Below are 15446 nucleotides of genomic sequence, written 5' to 3'. Positions count from 1 at the left end.
GCAGGGGGTGGGACTGGATGAGTTTTAAGGTCCCTTCCGACCCAAACTATTCCATGGTTCTGTGATTCTGGGTTTGTTCAGCAAATCCTCCAATTGTGTGTTCACAAAAAAACTAGAGAAAAAATACATGTAAGGATTTAGACATAAGTTTAGGAAGATGTGATGCAAACAACTGCTGATCACGAGAGGTTTGTAGGATGGCTGGGAACTCACAAGGTGTCCAGAGACTGGCTTAGTGTCCGCTCAGGGGGGCTGGTACCTCACAAGCCATGATGAGATGCAGCCCCTGGTCAGGTACAACACACCAACTGCTTTGGGTGTGTGTTGGAAATAATCAGTGTCAGCCACTTCCCAGAAGGAACCAAAAGGGACTGATGTCCCTCAGTGCCTGTGGACAGGGGGAAGTGTTTGTAGCACTCCAGTGCAGAGTCTCGTGTGTGAGTTCCTGCTGGATAATATGGGATGGGACTTGGAAAGGTCTTTCCAAATCCACCATGGATCCCACATCCTACAGTCATTTTACTTGAAATAATAAAATTTTTTGGTCTCTTTCCCAGCTTTCAAAATGATGTAAAAATTATCTTTCACTATAAAAGCTCTAACAAGCAGAGGAATAAAGTTTGATGTTGCTGCTGGGATTTTTATGAGCTGAATTTCAGGTCCTGCTGTGATTCCTGCCTTGCCCTGCCGATCACGTTTTTGTCCTGCCTTACAGGGTTTATTTTGGCCTGTGCCTGCCCAGCCCCCTTTGGTGCTGCCCTGGCAGGGTGAGGTTCCTGCTGGCTCTCAGGAGCTGCCCTGGCTGTGTTCAAGGACTCAGCCCCAGGCAGGGCACGTTGTGTCCAGCCCTCTCCTGCTGTCAGTCCCTTCCCAGTGACACACTGACACAGCCCCGAGCCCTTGGCTTTGTGGGAGAGATCCAGCAGCAGGGATCAGAGGAGGGGACACGAGCCAGAGGGGGAGCCCCTGGCACTCACAGGTCGCTGTCTCCCCCTGCTCCAGGTGCTGTAGGAGGATTTTGTCTCTGTCTCCCCCTGCTCCAGGTGCTGTACGAGGATTGCCGGATGGTGGCCGTCACTGCCCCCTACGTGGCCGGATTCCTGGCCTTCCGAGAGGTCCCTTTCCTGGTGGAAGCTGTTCAGAGACTTCAGCAGGAGGAGCCCAAGCTCAGACCTCAGGTGTGCTGTGTTTCTTTGTCCCAAGCTGAGGTGTCCTGTGGGCACAGAGTCCTGCTGAAAGGTGTTGTTCTCCCTCTGGAGACTGCACTGGATGCTCTCCACGGGTGTGTTGGAGCATCCGTTGTCCCTTCCTTAGGGAGCAGGGATGTGGGGCCAAGAGCAGCCAGGCCTCCTGTGGCAGCAGGAGCCCTGCTGTGTGTGCAGGACACTGGTACCACTGAGAGCTCACACTGCTGGTTTGGAGTCAGGCACAGGCAGCACCCCAGGAAGAGCCTTACAGAGAGAATTAAAGAACTGAGAGAGACTTCTCCTTCCTCCCGGAGCCAACATCACTGCTTCCTCCTTGGAGTGCTCAGGAAGTAACATTTCTGCTTTGGCTTTTTCAGGTGCTTCTGGTAGATGGGAATGGGCTGCTCCATCACAGAGGTAGGCTGTTCCTGGATGGTCCTGCTGTCCTGGTCCCTGTGCTGCCGGTTGGGATTCCAGTTCCCTGGTGTCCTGGGGGTACAGTGGCTCGTTGTTGGCAGGATTTGGTGTGGCCTGTCACCTCGGAGTCCTGACGGATCTGCCGTGCATTGGAGTGGCCAAGAACCTCCTGCAGGTGGATGGCTTGGCCAGGGATGAGCTGCACAGGGAGCAGGTTAGGCCAGGCTGGGAATTTATTTCTGCTCTTTAATATCCCAAGGGATCTGGCACAGCCACATACAAATACATCCTAACAACCTGACCTGCTGTGTGTTTATCCCTAGATTCGTTCCCTGCAGAAGTCAGGAGATACATTCCCATTGACAGGCACTTCAGGGAGAGTCCTGGGCATGGTAAGCTGTGGGGAGTTCCCTGGACGCTTGGCCATGAGGATGTTGTTTCCATAGTGGGGCTATCTCAGTGATCCCAGTTCAGGAAGGCAGGTGTGAACAGGGACCAGTAACACTTCCAGCCCCTTCCTGAGAGCTCAGATGTTCGTAGAGAGTTGCCAGTTCAGGTGTTGGGTACAATCACGTCTGTGGCACCTGAGGTGCTTTGGCACCCCTGCATGTGCACTCCAGTCAGGGAGAGGTGCCAATTCCCTGGCAGTTCACCAGGATGCAATATGGGAGCATCTGACTCAGAGGAGAACAGGAACAGGCAGATGTTAGAGACTTCCTGTGTCTGGTGTCAGTCTGCACTGGCACGTGTCCCTGCATCCCAGAGGAGTGTGAGGTGTTTGGGGAAGGGCCACGGGGGTCCAGAGGGACAAACAGTCCCTGTGAGGAGACACTGGGGTGGAGAAGAGCTTCAGGAAGGCTGGGAATTGCAGACACAGAGCCACCACCCCACCCTCTGAGGGCGACTGCCTGGCTCATAATTCACCTGCCCCTCTGTGTGTTCTCAGGGAGCCTGTTGGGTGCTTGATCTCTCGTTTCTGAACGCCCAGGTGCTGCGGAGCTACAACAACAGCTCGAAGCCCCTGTACATCTCCGTGGGGCACAGGGTGAGCCTGGACACAGCCGTGCGCCTCGTCAGGGCCTGCTGCAGGTACCGCGTCCCGGAGCCCATCCGGCAGGTACGGCCCCGGGGCTGGGGGAGGCAGGCCTGGAGCAGGGCAGCAGGGGCTGGGGGCTGTGTTTGCCAGCCTGTGGTGTGTTGCAGAGCCTCCTCTGCTGCTGACACCCTTCTGCTGGGCTGTTCTCCCGGCCCGTGGTCACGTTCCCGTGGCCGTGCTTGTCCTCCTGATGCAGTGCCCGGCAGCCCTCCCAGCCCTGACTGATTTCCTGGTTCCTCTCTGCAGCCAGCTCCCGTGGTGCTGCTGTTAATCCACAGGAGCCGGGAATGCAGCTTTCCTGGGCACTTGGAGCCCAGCACAGCCCGCAGTGCTGCTCCTCTGGGCTTTTCCCCGCTGCCGCACTCCGGACGGAGCCGCGGGCCCAGCCAGCAGGGGACAGCACTGGATCACTGTCACCGAGCCACAGCTGCCACCAGGGCTCAGCCTTGGCTGATTAAATCGTAGCAGAGCTTCAGGAAAGGCTCTGGAGAAGCATAAAGACTTCAGGACTTCTGGCCTGACAAGTGCTTCCCTTCTCCTGGGGTCACTGCTGTCGGTGGCTCCACAACCCAGATCCACAAGGGCCTGCTCAGGTGTCCCTGTTCCTAATGCTGCCCTGGTACAGCCCACTGGCATTGCTGCTGTGCTGGTTGGGTGTTGGGGGTCTGCCCACCTGTGCAGTGCTGGGGTGACCCTGCTGAGGGCTCTGTGCCAGAGCTGCTCACAGGCACCATGGTGTTCTCTGAACACTGAGTCTACTCAGAAACCAGAGGCAAATCTTACACCTTGGAGCAAAGCAAGCCTCGAGGTGTCCATAGCAGAGCTGGAGTTTCTAATCTCATCCCCAGTACCTGCCAGACAGGAGGAGGCTGGGGGAGCTCCTTATGTAATCTCCAGCCAGGGACAGATGCCTCTGCAGAGCTCTGAGCCAGCTCTGCAGCTCGGCGTGTTCAAAGGGAAGGGAAAAGCATTCCCTTTGGAAACAAAAAGGTGTCTTGGAGCTTTTCATCACCCTGGTTTCACTTCCAGCTATCTCCAGGATTTGCTAATGTTCGGAGAATCTTCCAGTTCTCTGTGACCTTTTTCTTAGAGTGATGGAGTGAATTATTGTTGCTTTTCCTACAGAGAGATGAAAAATCCAAAGGGAGTGTGTTTACTGTAGAGGGATGGCAGGAGATAAGGACACTTAAACCTTTCCATGGGACTTGTCCCTGCTGCAGTTCCTCTGTGTGGTGACTGTCGCAGATCTTGGCACAGGGCAGACCTGGAAGCCTCAGCTCTTGAGGACCTGAAACTGGAGTTAGGAAGTAGAAGGCTGTGGAGAATCCTGCCATGGATGGCTGACTTGGCCAGGACAAGCTTGCAGACCTGATGGGTGATGTGCTCATGGCTTTCCCAGTGTTGTGAAAGACCTGTGGATCATCAGCTCCTGGTTTGTAAGTTCTGGCAGCCCTGGAAGTAAAATGCTATGTGAGAGCTCAGCTGCCCACGCCTCCTGAGGCTGTGGTGGTGGTTTGTGTGAGGGCAGCATGTGCAGTGCTGTGCAACTGCTGTGGGAACTCAGATCTGCTTTCCCAGAGGCAGGGCTGGCCAGTCTATGGTAGGGGATGTGGTGCTTCCTGGGAATGCAGTGCTATCCAGGCAGGAATCAGAACAGCTCGATTTGCATTCAGCCCAGAGTGTTGTGCTGACAAGGAACTGGCTGTGGTGCAGGTGAGCAAAGTGATCTCTCAGAGAGACCAGAGGGAATTCATTGTCACCTACAATCATATTTACATCCTACTTAGTCCTTACTCCACATGCTAGTGCCAGGCCCATCTGGGAGAAATGTGCTTGCAGGGGGTGATCTCTGCCCAGCCAGCTTGTGAGGTTCTGCACAGAGCTGCACAGGTCATTCAGAGCTCCCAGGCAGGAATTGAGGTAGGCAGGAGCTGTCATCCCAGAAAAGTAAGCACAGCACTCAATGTGAGTGGCCCTGAACAGCACCAAGCCCTGCAGAGACCTGCCCTTGCCTCCTCCTGGCAGGGGCCAGAATCCCCCTCCAGTGCTCATCCATGCTCCAGGTCTGGAGTCTCAGGATCCCTGTGCTCAGCAGGGAGACACAAGCTGTTCACTCTCCAGCTGACAGGGATTGCACTGGGACCCTGCTCTGCTCTCTGGTGCAGGTTCCTGGTTAGCTGCTCACCAAACACCCACTCACTTGGTGATCCTGCAGCTCTTGCTGGCCTCGTGCCCAGCTAGTTCCTGCTGGCTCAGGAAGGGGCTGATGGGACAGCCTGGTGTTGCTCCAGCCCACCAGGAAGGACAGAAGGAGGCCTGCAGGTCACTCCTTGTGAAATAGTAAACACATGCCCTCGGGAGAAGTGAGAGACAAGCCATGAGCCCTCTCCTCTGAGAGTGGGTGTCGGTCTCTGGAATCCTGAGACTCCAGCTCCCTTTGGGTGTACCCCCTGCAGTCTATGCAGTGTGCACAGGGATCACCACTGCCCCTCAGAAAACAGACAAAGCAACAGTTCCAAAGCCAGCACTATCCCCTCTGAAAATAGCCCAAATCTGTGAGGATTATTACAGGGCAGTGATCCATCTTATTGATTAGCCCCGTGGTTAATCACCAGGATAAGCTGACTCCAACACTGCACTAGGAGTGAGCACTGGCTGGGAACTGCCACCTAATCAAGCATCAGCTGATGTTCTCAGCAGAACGTGGCTGGGGTTTTTCTTCCCTAGAAAAATAGTTGGTAGCTGTGCCTCCTGCTCCTTGGTGTCCCCGTGGGGACTATCGAGCAGCCTCCTTCCCTGGTTATAAAATACATCACGTAATCGCTTATCCTGAACAGTGATCAAAGTTATTTGTCAGTTCAGTTATGAAACTGTCCAATTATAGAGAGAAGGGAAAAAAATCTCCCAAACAAACCACCCCTTATGTAACTCTCTCTCATTCTCAGCTGGCAGGATGGCTCTGCAGTTGTGGAGCAGGTTCCAGCAGCAGCAGGAACAGCCTCCACCCAGGGCTCTGGGGCTGAGGGGTGTGGGGGCTGCTTGGGGTGCAGGAGAGGCTCCTCAGGGGCAGCACAGTGGTGAGAGCAGCAAATGCTTCAAGGACAGCCACCAGGGATGTGTTAACCCACTTTCTGAGCATCATCACTGCATGCTGTGAAGCTATTCCAGCTGGGAAGGTCACATCCTGCTTTTTAAGTGGAGAGAGACTCTGCCTTTAAGGTGGGGCACAGCAGCTGCTCTGAAATGTCACAATGTGTTTGGGAAAGAAGTTTCTGAAAAAGAAAAAAAACTTTGAGGGACTGTAAAAATCAACTGCTGGTTCTCAAAGTTATCCAAGAGCCTGGGATGTGCTTGTCATGGCATTGGAGAGTCTTCTGCTCAGGGGGACAAGAACACCCAGTGAATGTCAAGCAGTGCTTTCTTACAGCTCTTGGGATGTTGTCAGTGCTGTCCTTGCCCCAAGCTGTCCTGCCTTGCTGGAACACAACCATCCAGTGTTCCTGGGCACACTGGGAGGCTCCAGCCAGGCTGGTCAGACCATTCCCACCCGTTTTCCTCCTTGGTTCCAGGCTGACATCAGATCGAGGGAGTACATTCGGAAGCAGCTGTGTGCACCACTGGAGGTCAGACCTGCCAGGCCAGAGAGGTGGGTGTGTGGGCAGCCCAGCAGGTGCCTTTCCAAAGGGGATCTGCTCGTGGAATGAGCTGCAGTAATGGCATTAAAGGGCCAGGAGGGGTAACAAGGTGAGCTCAAGTGACATGTGCTGCCTGCAGAAAGGGTGGTTTCTGGTCGGTGTGGCCATGCTGCTTCACACGTTTCTCCCTCACAGCACCGTGTCCTGAGCTGGGCAAGGTCAGTGGGGATTTGGTCTTTTTTTGGCACCGGTGATCAGCCAAGCACTAACGCCTACAGGTGTGACATGAGGGTGGACAGAAATACCTTCAGGGAGCTGGTTTTGGCCTCTGGATCTCAGGGGAGGGTCAGACTCCCCCACTCTTGCATAACATGGGCCAGTGGGTGCTCAGTTTACTGGTGTAAACCCATGGCAAGCCCTCTGAGGTGCAGGAGCTCCTCGAGTTGTGGCCATCCTGCCTCTCTTGCAAAGTTCACAGGAGTGTTGTTGGGTTCCCTCAGACCCACAGCAGGACCAGGCTGGACAGGTGCTTGATGGCCATGACCCCAGAGCTGCTCAGGGCTGAGCCACGTGTGTCAGGGCTCCAGGGTCCTGAGGGACCAGAAGGAGTGAAGGGGGCTGGTGGTGGCAGTGGGGGATTAGCACTGGGTGAGGCAGCTCTTACGGATTCCTTGGGACCCCTGGGTGGTGCAGCTCTCCTGCCCTGCTCAGCTCCTCAACTCTTGAAGTCGTGCACCCAGGAGCAGAAGGAGGGGCTCTCTGCTGTGGTGGCAGTTCACAGCATGGCCTGGCCCTATGAGTGCCAGCTTGGGTGTCCCCTGGCTGTGCCAGAGTTCATCTCTAACCACCCCTGCCTGCCAGGGCAGTGCTGGAGCTCACCTGGGCTGCTCTGGAGGTTGTGCACCAGAACCCCCAAACTCATTCCATTGGTGATCCCGTATCTCACACCTTGTGTCTGAGCCCCTTTTTCACCAAGTGACTGTTGTTTGGTCTTGTTGGTTTCTACTTTTTTTTGTCTGTGACCCTTGTTCTTTTTCCCAGCAGCAAAAAGGAGGCTGAACTGGAGGATGAATCTGATGCCTGAAGAACCTGCAGGGCTCCTCTTCGCTGGATCCTCTCCCTCAAGGCTGCATTCTGTCGAGTGCAGGGGCCTGGTGCCATCCTGGGGGGCAGAGCCATGCCAGGCTGTGTCCCTTGGGACAGTGCCAGCCCTGTGCATGTCCTGGTGGACTGGACTGGCAGCTTCTGCTCAAGGATAGTCCTTGCAGTGGTTTCTCAGGGCTTGGTTTTGAGTATTGTTAAAATCTTTGTGTAAGCAAAGGCTCACGTGTAAGTTTGCAGCAACTCACTGGAGTCCTTGAGCAGCTGCAGGAGGTGATTTACAAGGAACTGTTGAGGCATTTAACCTCCAGAGCTGGCCTGTGGCTCCCACCACACCTCTGTGGCACAGAGAGGGGAACAGCTTCCCCCCATCCCTGCAGCCTGTGCTCTCCCATTCCCTTTGCACATCTCTGGGGAGCAGAAGCCCCGTTCCAGCTCTGGCTGGCCCTGGCAGATGGGCAGGGGACGCCTGTTCAGGTGTTTGTGTGACTCCAGCGGGGAGGGGACGGAGCCAAGACTTGGCCAAGGGGTTTGGAAGAGGTTTGGGGCTCTGAGCTCCAGGACCTGAGAAGCTTCTGCCTGTTTGGTGTTGTGGGAGCTGCCGTGGGGCCGTGGTGGGGACAGGGGGGACAGTGTCTGTGCCAGAGCCCCACAGTGCTGCCCAACTCTTCCTGAGGGAAGGATCATCTCAGCGGAAAGGAGAATTTCCCATCAAGGGTGGTCTCTCCTGATACATCAGTCAGGGTGGCCAGATCCCAGGCTGGAGTTTTTGCCCTGTGGGTGGACTGGGAGCTCTGGTGCCAGGCTGGAAGAAGCTCCCTGTGCCTGTACCTTGGCCCAGCAGCAGCTCAGCTGTTTGTGGAGCTTCCGTGCCCGAATCAATCCTCAACCCTCGTCCAGTCTGCAGGACCAGAGCTTCTCCTCCTGAGGTTGGAGTCCTGGCTGAGTTTGAGAGGTGGTTCCTGACTGTTCCCAAAGAGCAGCAGGAACAGAACACGAGCTATGGGAGTTCTTGACATGGCTGTGTGAGATTCCAGCCTGAAGAGGAAGAAGGATGCCTTCCTGGGACTGGGGAAGGGTGCTCAGGTCAGGGCTGTTTAACCTCAATTTTGCATAAATTTCTTGTACAACATTTGTTGTTCTTTTCTCAATCTTGGAGCTGCTCTGGGTGGGGAGGACAAAATCCAGCCCGTTCTGCCTGTCTGCTGGGTTGGGGTCTGGGCTGGTTCCTTCTGCACTTCCTTCTGAAACCTGGGTGGGAAAAGGGAGGAAGCAAAAAACCTTGCACCCCCAGGGCCCATCTGGGGAGCTTTGGGGGCCCATCTGAGCAAGTGGTGAAGGGAGGGACAGGTACTGGCAGGGCACTGCCCAAAAAACCCTCACCCATGTGTTTTGAAAGCCAAGGCTGCAGCAGCTGCAGCTCCCAGGCCCCGCCGTCTCCTGGAAGCCTCAGAGCTGTTTCACAGCAGTTTGTACGTGGGTGGACGGAGACTGGGAAGGGAAAACCGTCTCGGTGGAAGCTGCTCCTTTGATCCCAGGGATGGGGGGGGTTGTGGGGGCTCCTGGCCCAGTATCCCTGCATGACAGTCTGGCTTAGCAAGGCAGGACTGGCTGTGCACAGCTCTGCTCTGCTGGGCTGGGCACCCCACACCCCCAACCACCTCCTGTGTGGGGCTGTCGACCTGGGAGCTCTTACTGGGAGGAACTGGTCTGGCACCTGTCCTGGCTCTTCCCAGGGGCCACAGCACTGCTGTCAGTTCATCCATTCCTTATTCCAACCACACACAAAACAGCGACTTCACCAACCCTGGGGACAGTCCCCTACAGCCTGTCACAGATTTGGGCACAGGTGGCACACTGGGGGCAGGGGCAGCTGTTGCCCACCTCTCTTGGGCAGAACACCAGGGAAATCCATCTGGAATTGCCCATTACCTTGGCCCAGGTTTTGACCTGTGCTGGGAGCCACAGGACCAACCCAGGCTCATCCCTGGATCATCCCACTCCCCCTGCAGATTGATCCCAGCTGTGCTGAAGCCCCTTATTTGGCTCAGCTGTGCCAAAGGCCTGTGGGATTAGGGCAGTTTTGGGATGGCTCTGCTGGAAAGCAGGTTCCCTCAGCACATGGGGCTGTGGCTCCCCCTGACCTGGCCGTGCAGCTGAGTGGGTGAGTGTCTATGGTTTTATTATCTCCTGATCTGTTGGTGATTTTTTTGTGTGTGTTTCTGGTTGGTATTTGACAATGAGAAAGTTGGGGAGTGCTGGTTGGGGGAGGTTCTGCAGCCAAAGCTGTGACTTGGGTGGAAGCTCAAGGAATTGAGCCCAGTTTGTCAATAGGAACGTGAGGCTGTGGCTGTTTGGGGTCTGTTGCTGGGAGTTCCCTCTTCCCACTGGAGTCTGGGTGTTCTGATACATGTGGGGTCCACGTGCTCACCCTGTGAGGGACCCAGGGCTGGGGGTGCTGCTGTCCTTGGCTGGCCCGGCAGGGAGTGAGGAAAGAAGCTCAAGTTAAAAAAAACCAGGCATCAAAACCCCAATCACATGGCTCTGCATCACTGCCCTGACTTCCCTCTGCGTGAGTCTCTGAACTCTTCTCATTCCACGTACAGGTAAACTCGGATGACTCTGGATTAAAGTCACCTGGGTAGGGTTTAGGTGGAGGATGGTGCTGCTGTGCCAGTGGTACCTGGCAGCCCCTGTGCAGCCCTGTTGGAGCTGGGGCTCTGCTCCCCTGGGTTTGGGGTTTACCTGTGCCATGGGATGCTCTCTCAGCTGCCCAAACCCGGAGTGGTTAAAGGAAAGGACTAATCTTTGTGTTTGGTGTTTGCTTGTGGCTCTTTGGACACAATAAGGGATTAACTTGGTCTTTATCTAATTGGCTTATACCCCTGGGAAGGGAAAATCGCTTTGTAATGCATGAAACCTCTTAATAGAAACTCAGAGAGTGGAGCTTAAGCATCCTTCGAAGTAAACTCATACATGTCTTGTCCTTTTTAACTCTGACTGCTGGAAATTGGCTGTTCTGGGTGTTAAATTGTTGGGAACCAGAGGAAAGTACTTATTACTGACTGGTTGTAAAGCCTTTTGTTATCACCAGGGGGGCTTTCCTCTTCACTATTTCTATCTGTGACTGTTCAGGAGTCTCTGCAGGGGTCTTTGGCCTTGGTCACCCCTCAGTGCTGCTGGGGAACAGGGTGTGGGTCTGGAGGAGTGCTGGGATCAGGGAGGTGGCAGTGATGGCTCTGGCCCAGTCAGGTGATGAATGGTTTGTTCTGCTACAGATTATCTGGATCTGCTTCCCCTGATTTTGGTGGACACCCAGAGATCAGGAAGGAGGATCCCCACATGTGCACTGTGTGTCTGGGGTCCCTGGAGAAGGGAGAGAAGATGTCTTAGGATGGAAATCTGTTTGTTTGCTGAGTTTCGAGGGAGTCTGGATGAGCAGCTCTGTCACAGGTGTCTGAGGCTGGGTGGGATGAATTCCCACCTCCGTGTCTGGAGCCTGTGGCAGTGTAGGTGCTGCCTGTGAGTTTGTACTGCACGGGGGGAGCTCTGGTGACTCAGGGTTTGTATTTTGGGACACTCATGCTGAGGACGGGGGAAGTGTCTCATTGGGATTTCCCCCCTCCCCACCCCTAATTCTCCTCCCTCTCCCCTTTTGGCGTGGTTAGGTGGGTTTAGGAGGGGCTGTTTCTGATGATTTTCCAAATCTTGGTCCAGCTGCAGACTGGCAGCACTGAGCCATGGTCTGGGTGCACCCAGGCAACTGAGCCCCCCCTCTGTTCCCACATTCCCAGTGTGTTTGGTGCTGCTGGGGCAGCTGTGTCCCCTTGGCTCTCAGAGCAGGGATGCTGTTCCTCAGCTCTGAGCTTCCATCTCTGGCTGCAAACAGGCATTTTTCATGTTGGTTCCCTCTGTGGCAGCTGAGCCTTGTCAGGGTGTACAGGGGCCTCTTGGATGCAGTGTCCAGTGCCCATGGACAGTGCCCGGGTGTGCAAAGGGAGCTGGGGGAGCATCATGGCTCCCTTGCAGGATTTTTTTGTCCCTTTGTCCTTTTTTTTGGATTTTCCCTTCCTTTTGTCCTATAAATAGTTCTCCACCCGATTGCCCTTCCCGTTGCTGGTCTGGGCTGATCCTCTCTGATCCTGCTGCAGACACCTCTCACCAGAGCCCTCCCAGCCCTGTGGCTTTATTTTAAGGCTCCATTAATTAAAAGCAAATGAGTGGAATTTCTCTTGACAAGCAAATTAATAGCAAATGAGATAATTATGAGCTGTGTCATTAGGGTGATGGAGCAGCTCGTACAGGGCTCAGCCTGAGCAAGGTGGCAGATCTGGGGGGCACGTGGATCTCTCCTGCTGGGGGGCTGGGGCTGTGTCCCCTCCTGAGGGAGGGCAGGGGTGTGGGAGCTCTTGGGCAGCTCAGCAAGGACCCAGTTCTTTGTGGTACCTTCTCCTCTGTCCCCAGGGTCACCGTGTCCCCTGCCCAGAGGGGGCTTGGCTGGCAGGGCTGGGGCCTCCGGGGGCAGAGGTGAAGCCTTGCCCAGGCTGAGTCACCCAAGGAGGGGTCTGGGCTCAGGACCACCAGGAGCCCCATGCCCGGGGGTTGCTGCTGAACGTGCCCTCCTGGCGTGGGTGGCTCTGCCAGAGGCACCGGCACCTCCCGGGCCCTGTTTTGGCTGGAGCCGTTTCTCTGGTGTGGGAACAGCTCCTGATCGTGTGCTGAGGATGAGGAGGAGCTGATCAGCCAGGCCAGGGAGGGAGGGAGAGCTGCCAGCGGGGAGGGGAGGAAAGGGAGGAGAGGTGGTGCCAGGAGCCGGCTCTGCTCCTGAGCCATCGCTTGGGAGGGAAATGTTCAGTGTCTTCCCGAGGGGCATCATTGCCTGCTAATAAAACACCCAGCAGATTCTTAGGAGAGTGTTCAGGGTCTGTGATAAATCTGGAGGCTTTGTAACTTGCTGGAATGATGATGGGCAGCCCCGTGATTAAAGAGCTCTGATTAACACACAAACCTTGTTCGTAATGAGTGGGATTGGGAGGGTTTGGGAAATCCAGCTGGCATATAATGAGGTTACTCCAACAAATTGCTTGGATATCAATTACTCTGCTAGGTAAATGTCACCTGCTTCCTCTTTGTTTGCAGTAAACCGGGATCCAATTAATTTGATGTGGTTATTGCTCCTTCCTGACACTTCTGTGGTCCCAGGGTGGGTGGTGGGGCAGGGCAGGAGCCAGGCTCTACCCCACCCGTGGGAAATCCTAATCCCTTGAGGACAACTTCCCAGTTCTCCTGGTGTTCCACTGAGTCCCCCTCCGCAGCCCGGGGCCGAAGCCCCAGGGTCAGGCAGGGCTGTGTGGTCCCTGCCCGGAGCCTCCTCGAGCCTCCGGCTGCAGGTGGATAAATTCCATTTTGCTGGAAATAACCTCCCCGCGCCGCTGCTGTTCTCCATCCTCCCGCCCGGAATCAGCCGAGCTGCGCTGGGAGCGAGGGGAGCAGCCGAGGGGGCAGGAGCGCTTGGAAAGGGGGGCAGAGCCACAGCGGGAGTGTGGGAGGGACGGTGCCCCTGCCCCAGCTCTCGGGAAGGGCCCTGGATGGCGGGAGTGTGGATGGGGCTGAGGAGGGGTCGAGCTGCAGCAGAGGGGCTGTGGGGTCCGGGGGGATCGGGCAGCTCGGGCCCCCGAGCACCGAGACCACCGGGGCTGTGCCGGGGCCGGGGCTCCTCTCCCAGCTCCGGATGCTTCCACAGAGCTCATGAATATTAATGGCACCAACATATGGCATCCAGGGAGGGAGCAGAAAGCGTTGCCAGTTGTGGAGCAGCCTATCCCACATCCAGCACCGGTGCACAGAGCCCCTGCCTGTCCCTGGGCGTGGGGAGGGTTTGGAGGGGCTGGAAGGGAAAGGCTGGTGTGAGCTGGGGGTGGGTGCTGTCACTCTGGGCTTTGTGGGCATTCGAGGTCCTGCTCACCTTTCCAGAGGGAATAAATCAGCACAGCTTTGTCCCCGCGGGGTTTTCCCCACCCCATCAGGTGTTGGGTGAGAGATTCGGGGTGTGAGGGGGCATCTGGGGGGCTGCTGGCATTCCCCAGCTTCCACAAGCACTGAGTCAGCAGCGTGAGGGAGCCCTGCCTCCCTCCTCATCCCTTCTGGCTGGAGGGGATTTATGGGGCGATCCAGACTTTTCCATCCCTCCTTCCCTCTCTGCCAGCCGGGCCGGGGGTGGCCACTGGCGCGGGGCTGCCCTGTGGCATCTCCCACTGGCACCAGAGCCTGGGCAGGATGAGGAATGTTCAGTCTGCTGCAGGCTACTGCTGACCTGATTTCCAGCAGCGCTGTGGAACTTGGCATCTGTTGCCGATAGGGAGGGAAGTGGGGGCGTGGGGACCCCCCAGATGTGCTACCCCAGTACCCTGGAAGGTGTGGGGAACCTGGGGGGGTTGGGGATGCCAGGGCAGCACAGGGTGGGCTCTGACCCCGCTTTTACCCCCCGCCCTTGTGTGCCCCCTCCTGTGCCCACCATGCTCCACAACTGCTAATTAATCAGCATAATTAGCGAGATGCTGCATCTATTTTTAATCAGCTTTGGAAGACAGAGTCTTCCTTCTGCTCCACAGGCTCTCCGGGGGTGGGACGGGGCTTAGTCGGGGACCCTCTGGTGGGAAATAAATTGTTATTCCCCTCTGTGCCTCTGGGATGGGGGTGGGATCCCTCGTAGGATCCCCGGCCAGAGGATCATCCCCCCAGAACTCCTTGGTGGAGTGTGAGATCCCAGCCCCTGCATAATCCATCAGGGATGAATGGGAAGGATGGAGGAAGCAGCTGTGAAGGTGGCGTTCGGCAGCAGCCGGGGAAAATCGCAGGAGGAGGAGCCCGGGAAAAGGCTGTGAAATTATTCTGAGAAGGCAAAAAGGGGGGGTCAGGCCCGTGTTCCCGGCAGCTCCCTGCCCCTGGTGGGGGTGGGATGGGGAGGTATCACCTTGGAGAGGGTTGGAAGGTGTGAAAAGCAAAGTTTGCTCTGCAATTGCTGGCTCTGTGTGGCCCTGACCAGGCCTGGTTGGGTCCTCAGGTGGGAGGAAGGGCTCGAGGAAGCCCCTTCCCCGGCTGTGCTGGCAGGATGCCCGGGCAGTGCCACAGGGACGGAGGAGACAATGCCCTGCCAGCAAAGGCTCCTGAGTGGCATTTGAGGGACAGTCACCGCGGTGACTCACTGCCTGGGACCAGAATGGTCTGTTGGCCTTGACTTAGTGCCCGGGGTGGTTTCCAGCTGCCTGCTGTGCCCCCGCTGGTGCCCTGCAGCTCCAGGGTCCTGCTCCCCTCCTGCCCTCACAGGGGGCCGACGCTTTCCCTTCCTAAGCCGGGACTTCCCCCAGCCCTGCCTGGTGCCCCAGATGCAGTGTTTGGCTGCCCATCTCCCTGCGCTCCCCCTGAGCCACCTTGCAAGTGGCTCCTCGGAGCCGTGTCCCTGGGGAGGCCCATTGGGTGGTGCTTGGCAGCCCCTGCACGGCCGGGACCCTCCCGGAGGTGCCCAGCTGAGCCCTCGGCCCCCACTCGCTGCTCGGGGTGTTCACGTGCGGGTTGGAGCTGCTGCCTGAGCTCCCAACAGCATCACTGCTCATGGCGCTGCTGTGTCTGGGATCCGTGCTGGGGAGGGGAAGGATGTCTTGCCTGTACACCCCCCCCTCCAATTTTTGCGTGGTGAAGACAGAGGGATTTCTGTATCCTTGTGCCGACGTCTCTGTGGTTTCCCTGACGCAGCCCTGCCCAGACACGGAGCTGAGCCCCCCTTGCTGCTCCGGGGGGGCTCTTCCCGCCGCTCCCCGCCCCGCGTCTCATCCATATTTAATCCGGGTCTCCTGGAGCCATGTGCTCCCGGCACGCCGCGCAGGCCGGCACACGGCATGACACACTCGCTGCTAATTAATCCAACGGCATTTGTGAAGCGCCTCGGGTGCCGCGCGGCGATGATGCTCTGGGACGCTCCGGTCCCAGTGCCGCAGGCAGCTCCGCTCGCGG

At 56.8% G+C, this 15446-nt stretch overlaps 1 protein-coding gene across 3 annotated transcripts; it reads left to right on the top strand.

Annotated features, from left to right (window-relative positions):
* Positions 1 to 985: 985 nt before the first annotated feature.
* Positions 986 to 8568, top strand: ENDOV (endonuclease V). 3 transcript variants are annotated; one of them, XM_029960095.1, is made up of 7 exons: positions 986 to 1178; positions 1565 to 1604; positions 1706 to 1818; positions 1928 to 1996; positions 2593 to 2721; positions 6270 to 6346; positions 7377 to 8568. In XM_029960095.1, the coding sequence occupies exons 1-7, from the start codon at positions 1065 to 1067 to the stop codon at positions 7417 to 7419; spliced, it is 585 nt and encodes a 194-aa protein (XP_029815955.1). In that variant the 5' UTR covers positions 986 to 1064; the 3' UTR covers positions 7420 to 8568. The 3 variants fall into 3 exon arrangements, with proteins under 3 accessions (XP_029815955.1, XP_029815954.1, XP_029815956.1); XM_029960094.1 differs by having other exon boundaries at positions 2551 to 2721; positions 7380 to 8568; XM_029960096.1 differs by lacking the exon at positions 6270 to 6346 and having other exon boundaries at positions 2551 to 2721; positions 7380 to 8568.
* The last annotated feature ends 6878 nt before the right edge of the window (positions 8569 to 15446 follow it).

This window comes from Manacus vitellinus, unplaced genomic scaffold (genome assembly GCF_001715985.3).
Source record: "Manacus vitellinus isolate BGI_N305 unplaced genomic scaffold, ASM171598v3 scaffold_24_pilon, whole genome shotgun sequence".
NCBI classification, from domain to species: Eukaryota; Metazoa; Chordata; class Aves; order Passeriformes; family Pipridae; genus Manacus; species Manacus vitellinus.
Note: the sequence above shows the minus strand (reverse complement) of the source record. Positions and strands in the feature narration are given on the sequence as shown.

Coding starts and splice junctions, on each gene's coding strand:
- ENDOV (XM_029960094.1), top strand. CDS start 1,065: ATGGTGGCCGTCACTGCCCCCTACGTGGCCGGATTCCTGGCCTTCCGA. Junction 1,605..1,705: donor TGGGCTGCTCCATCACAGAG/GTAGGCTGTTCC, acceptor CGTTGTTGGCAG/GATTTGGTGTGGCCTGTCAC. Junction 6,347..7,379: donor AGACCTGCCAGGCCAGAGAG/GTGGGTGTGTGG, acceptor TTTTCCCAGCAG/CAAAAAGGAGGCTGAACTGG.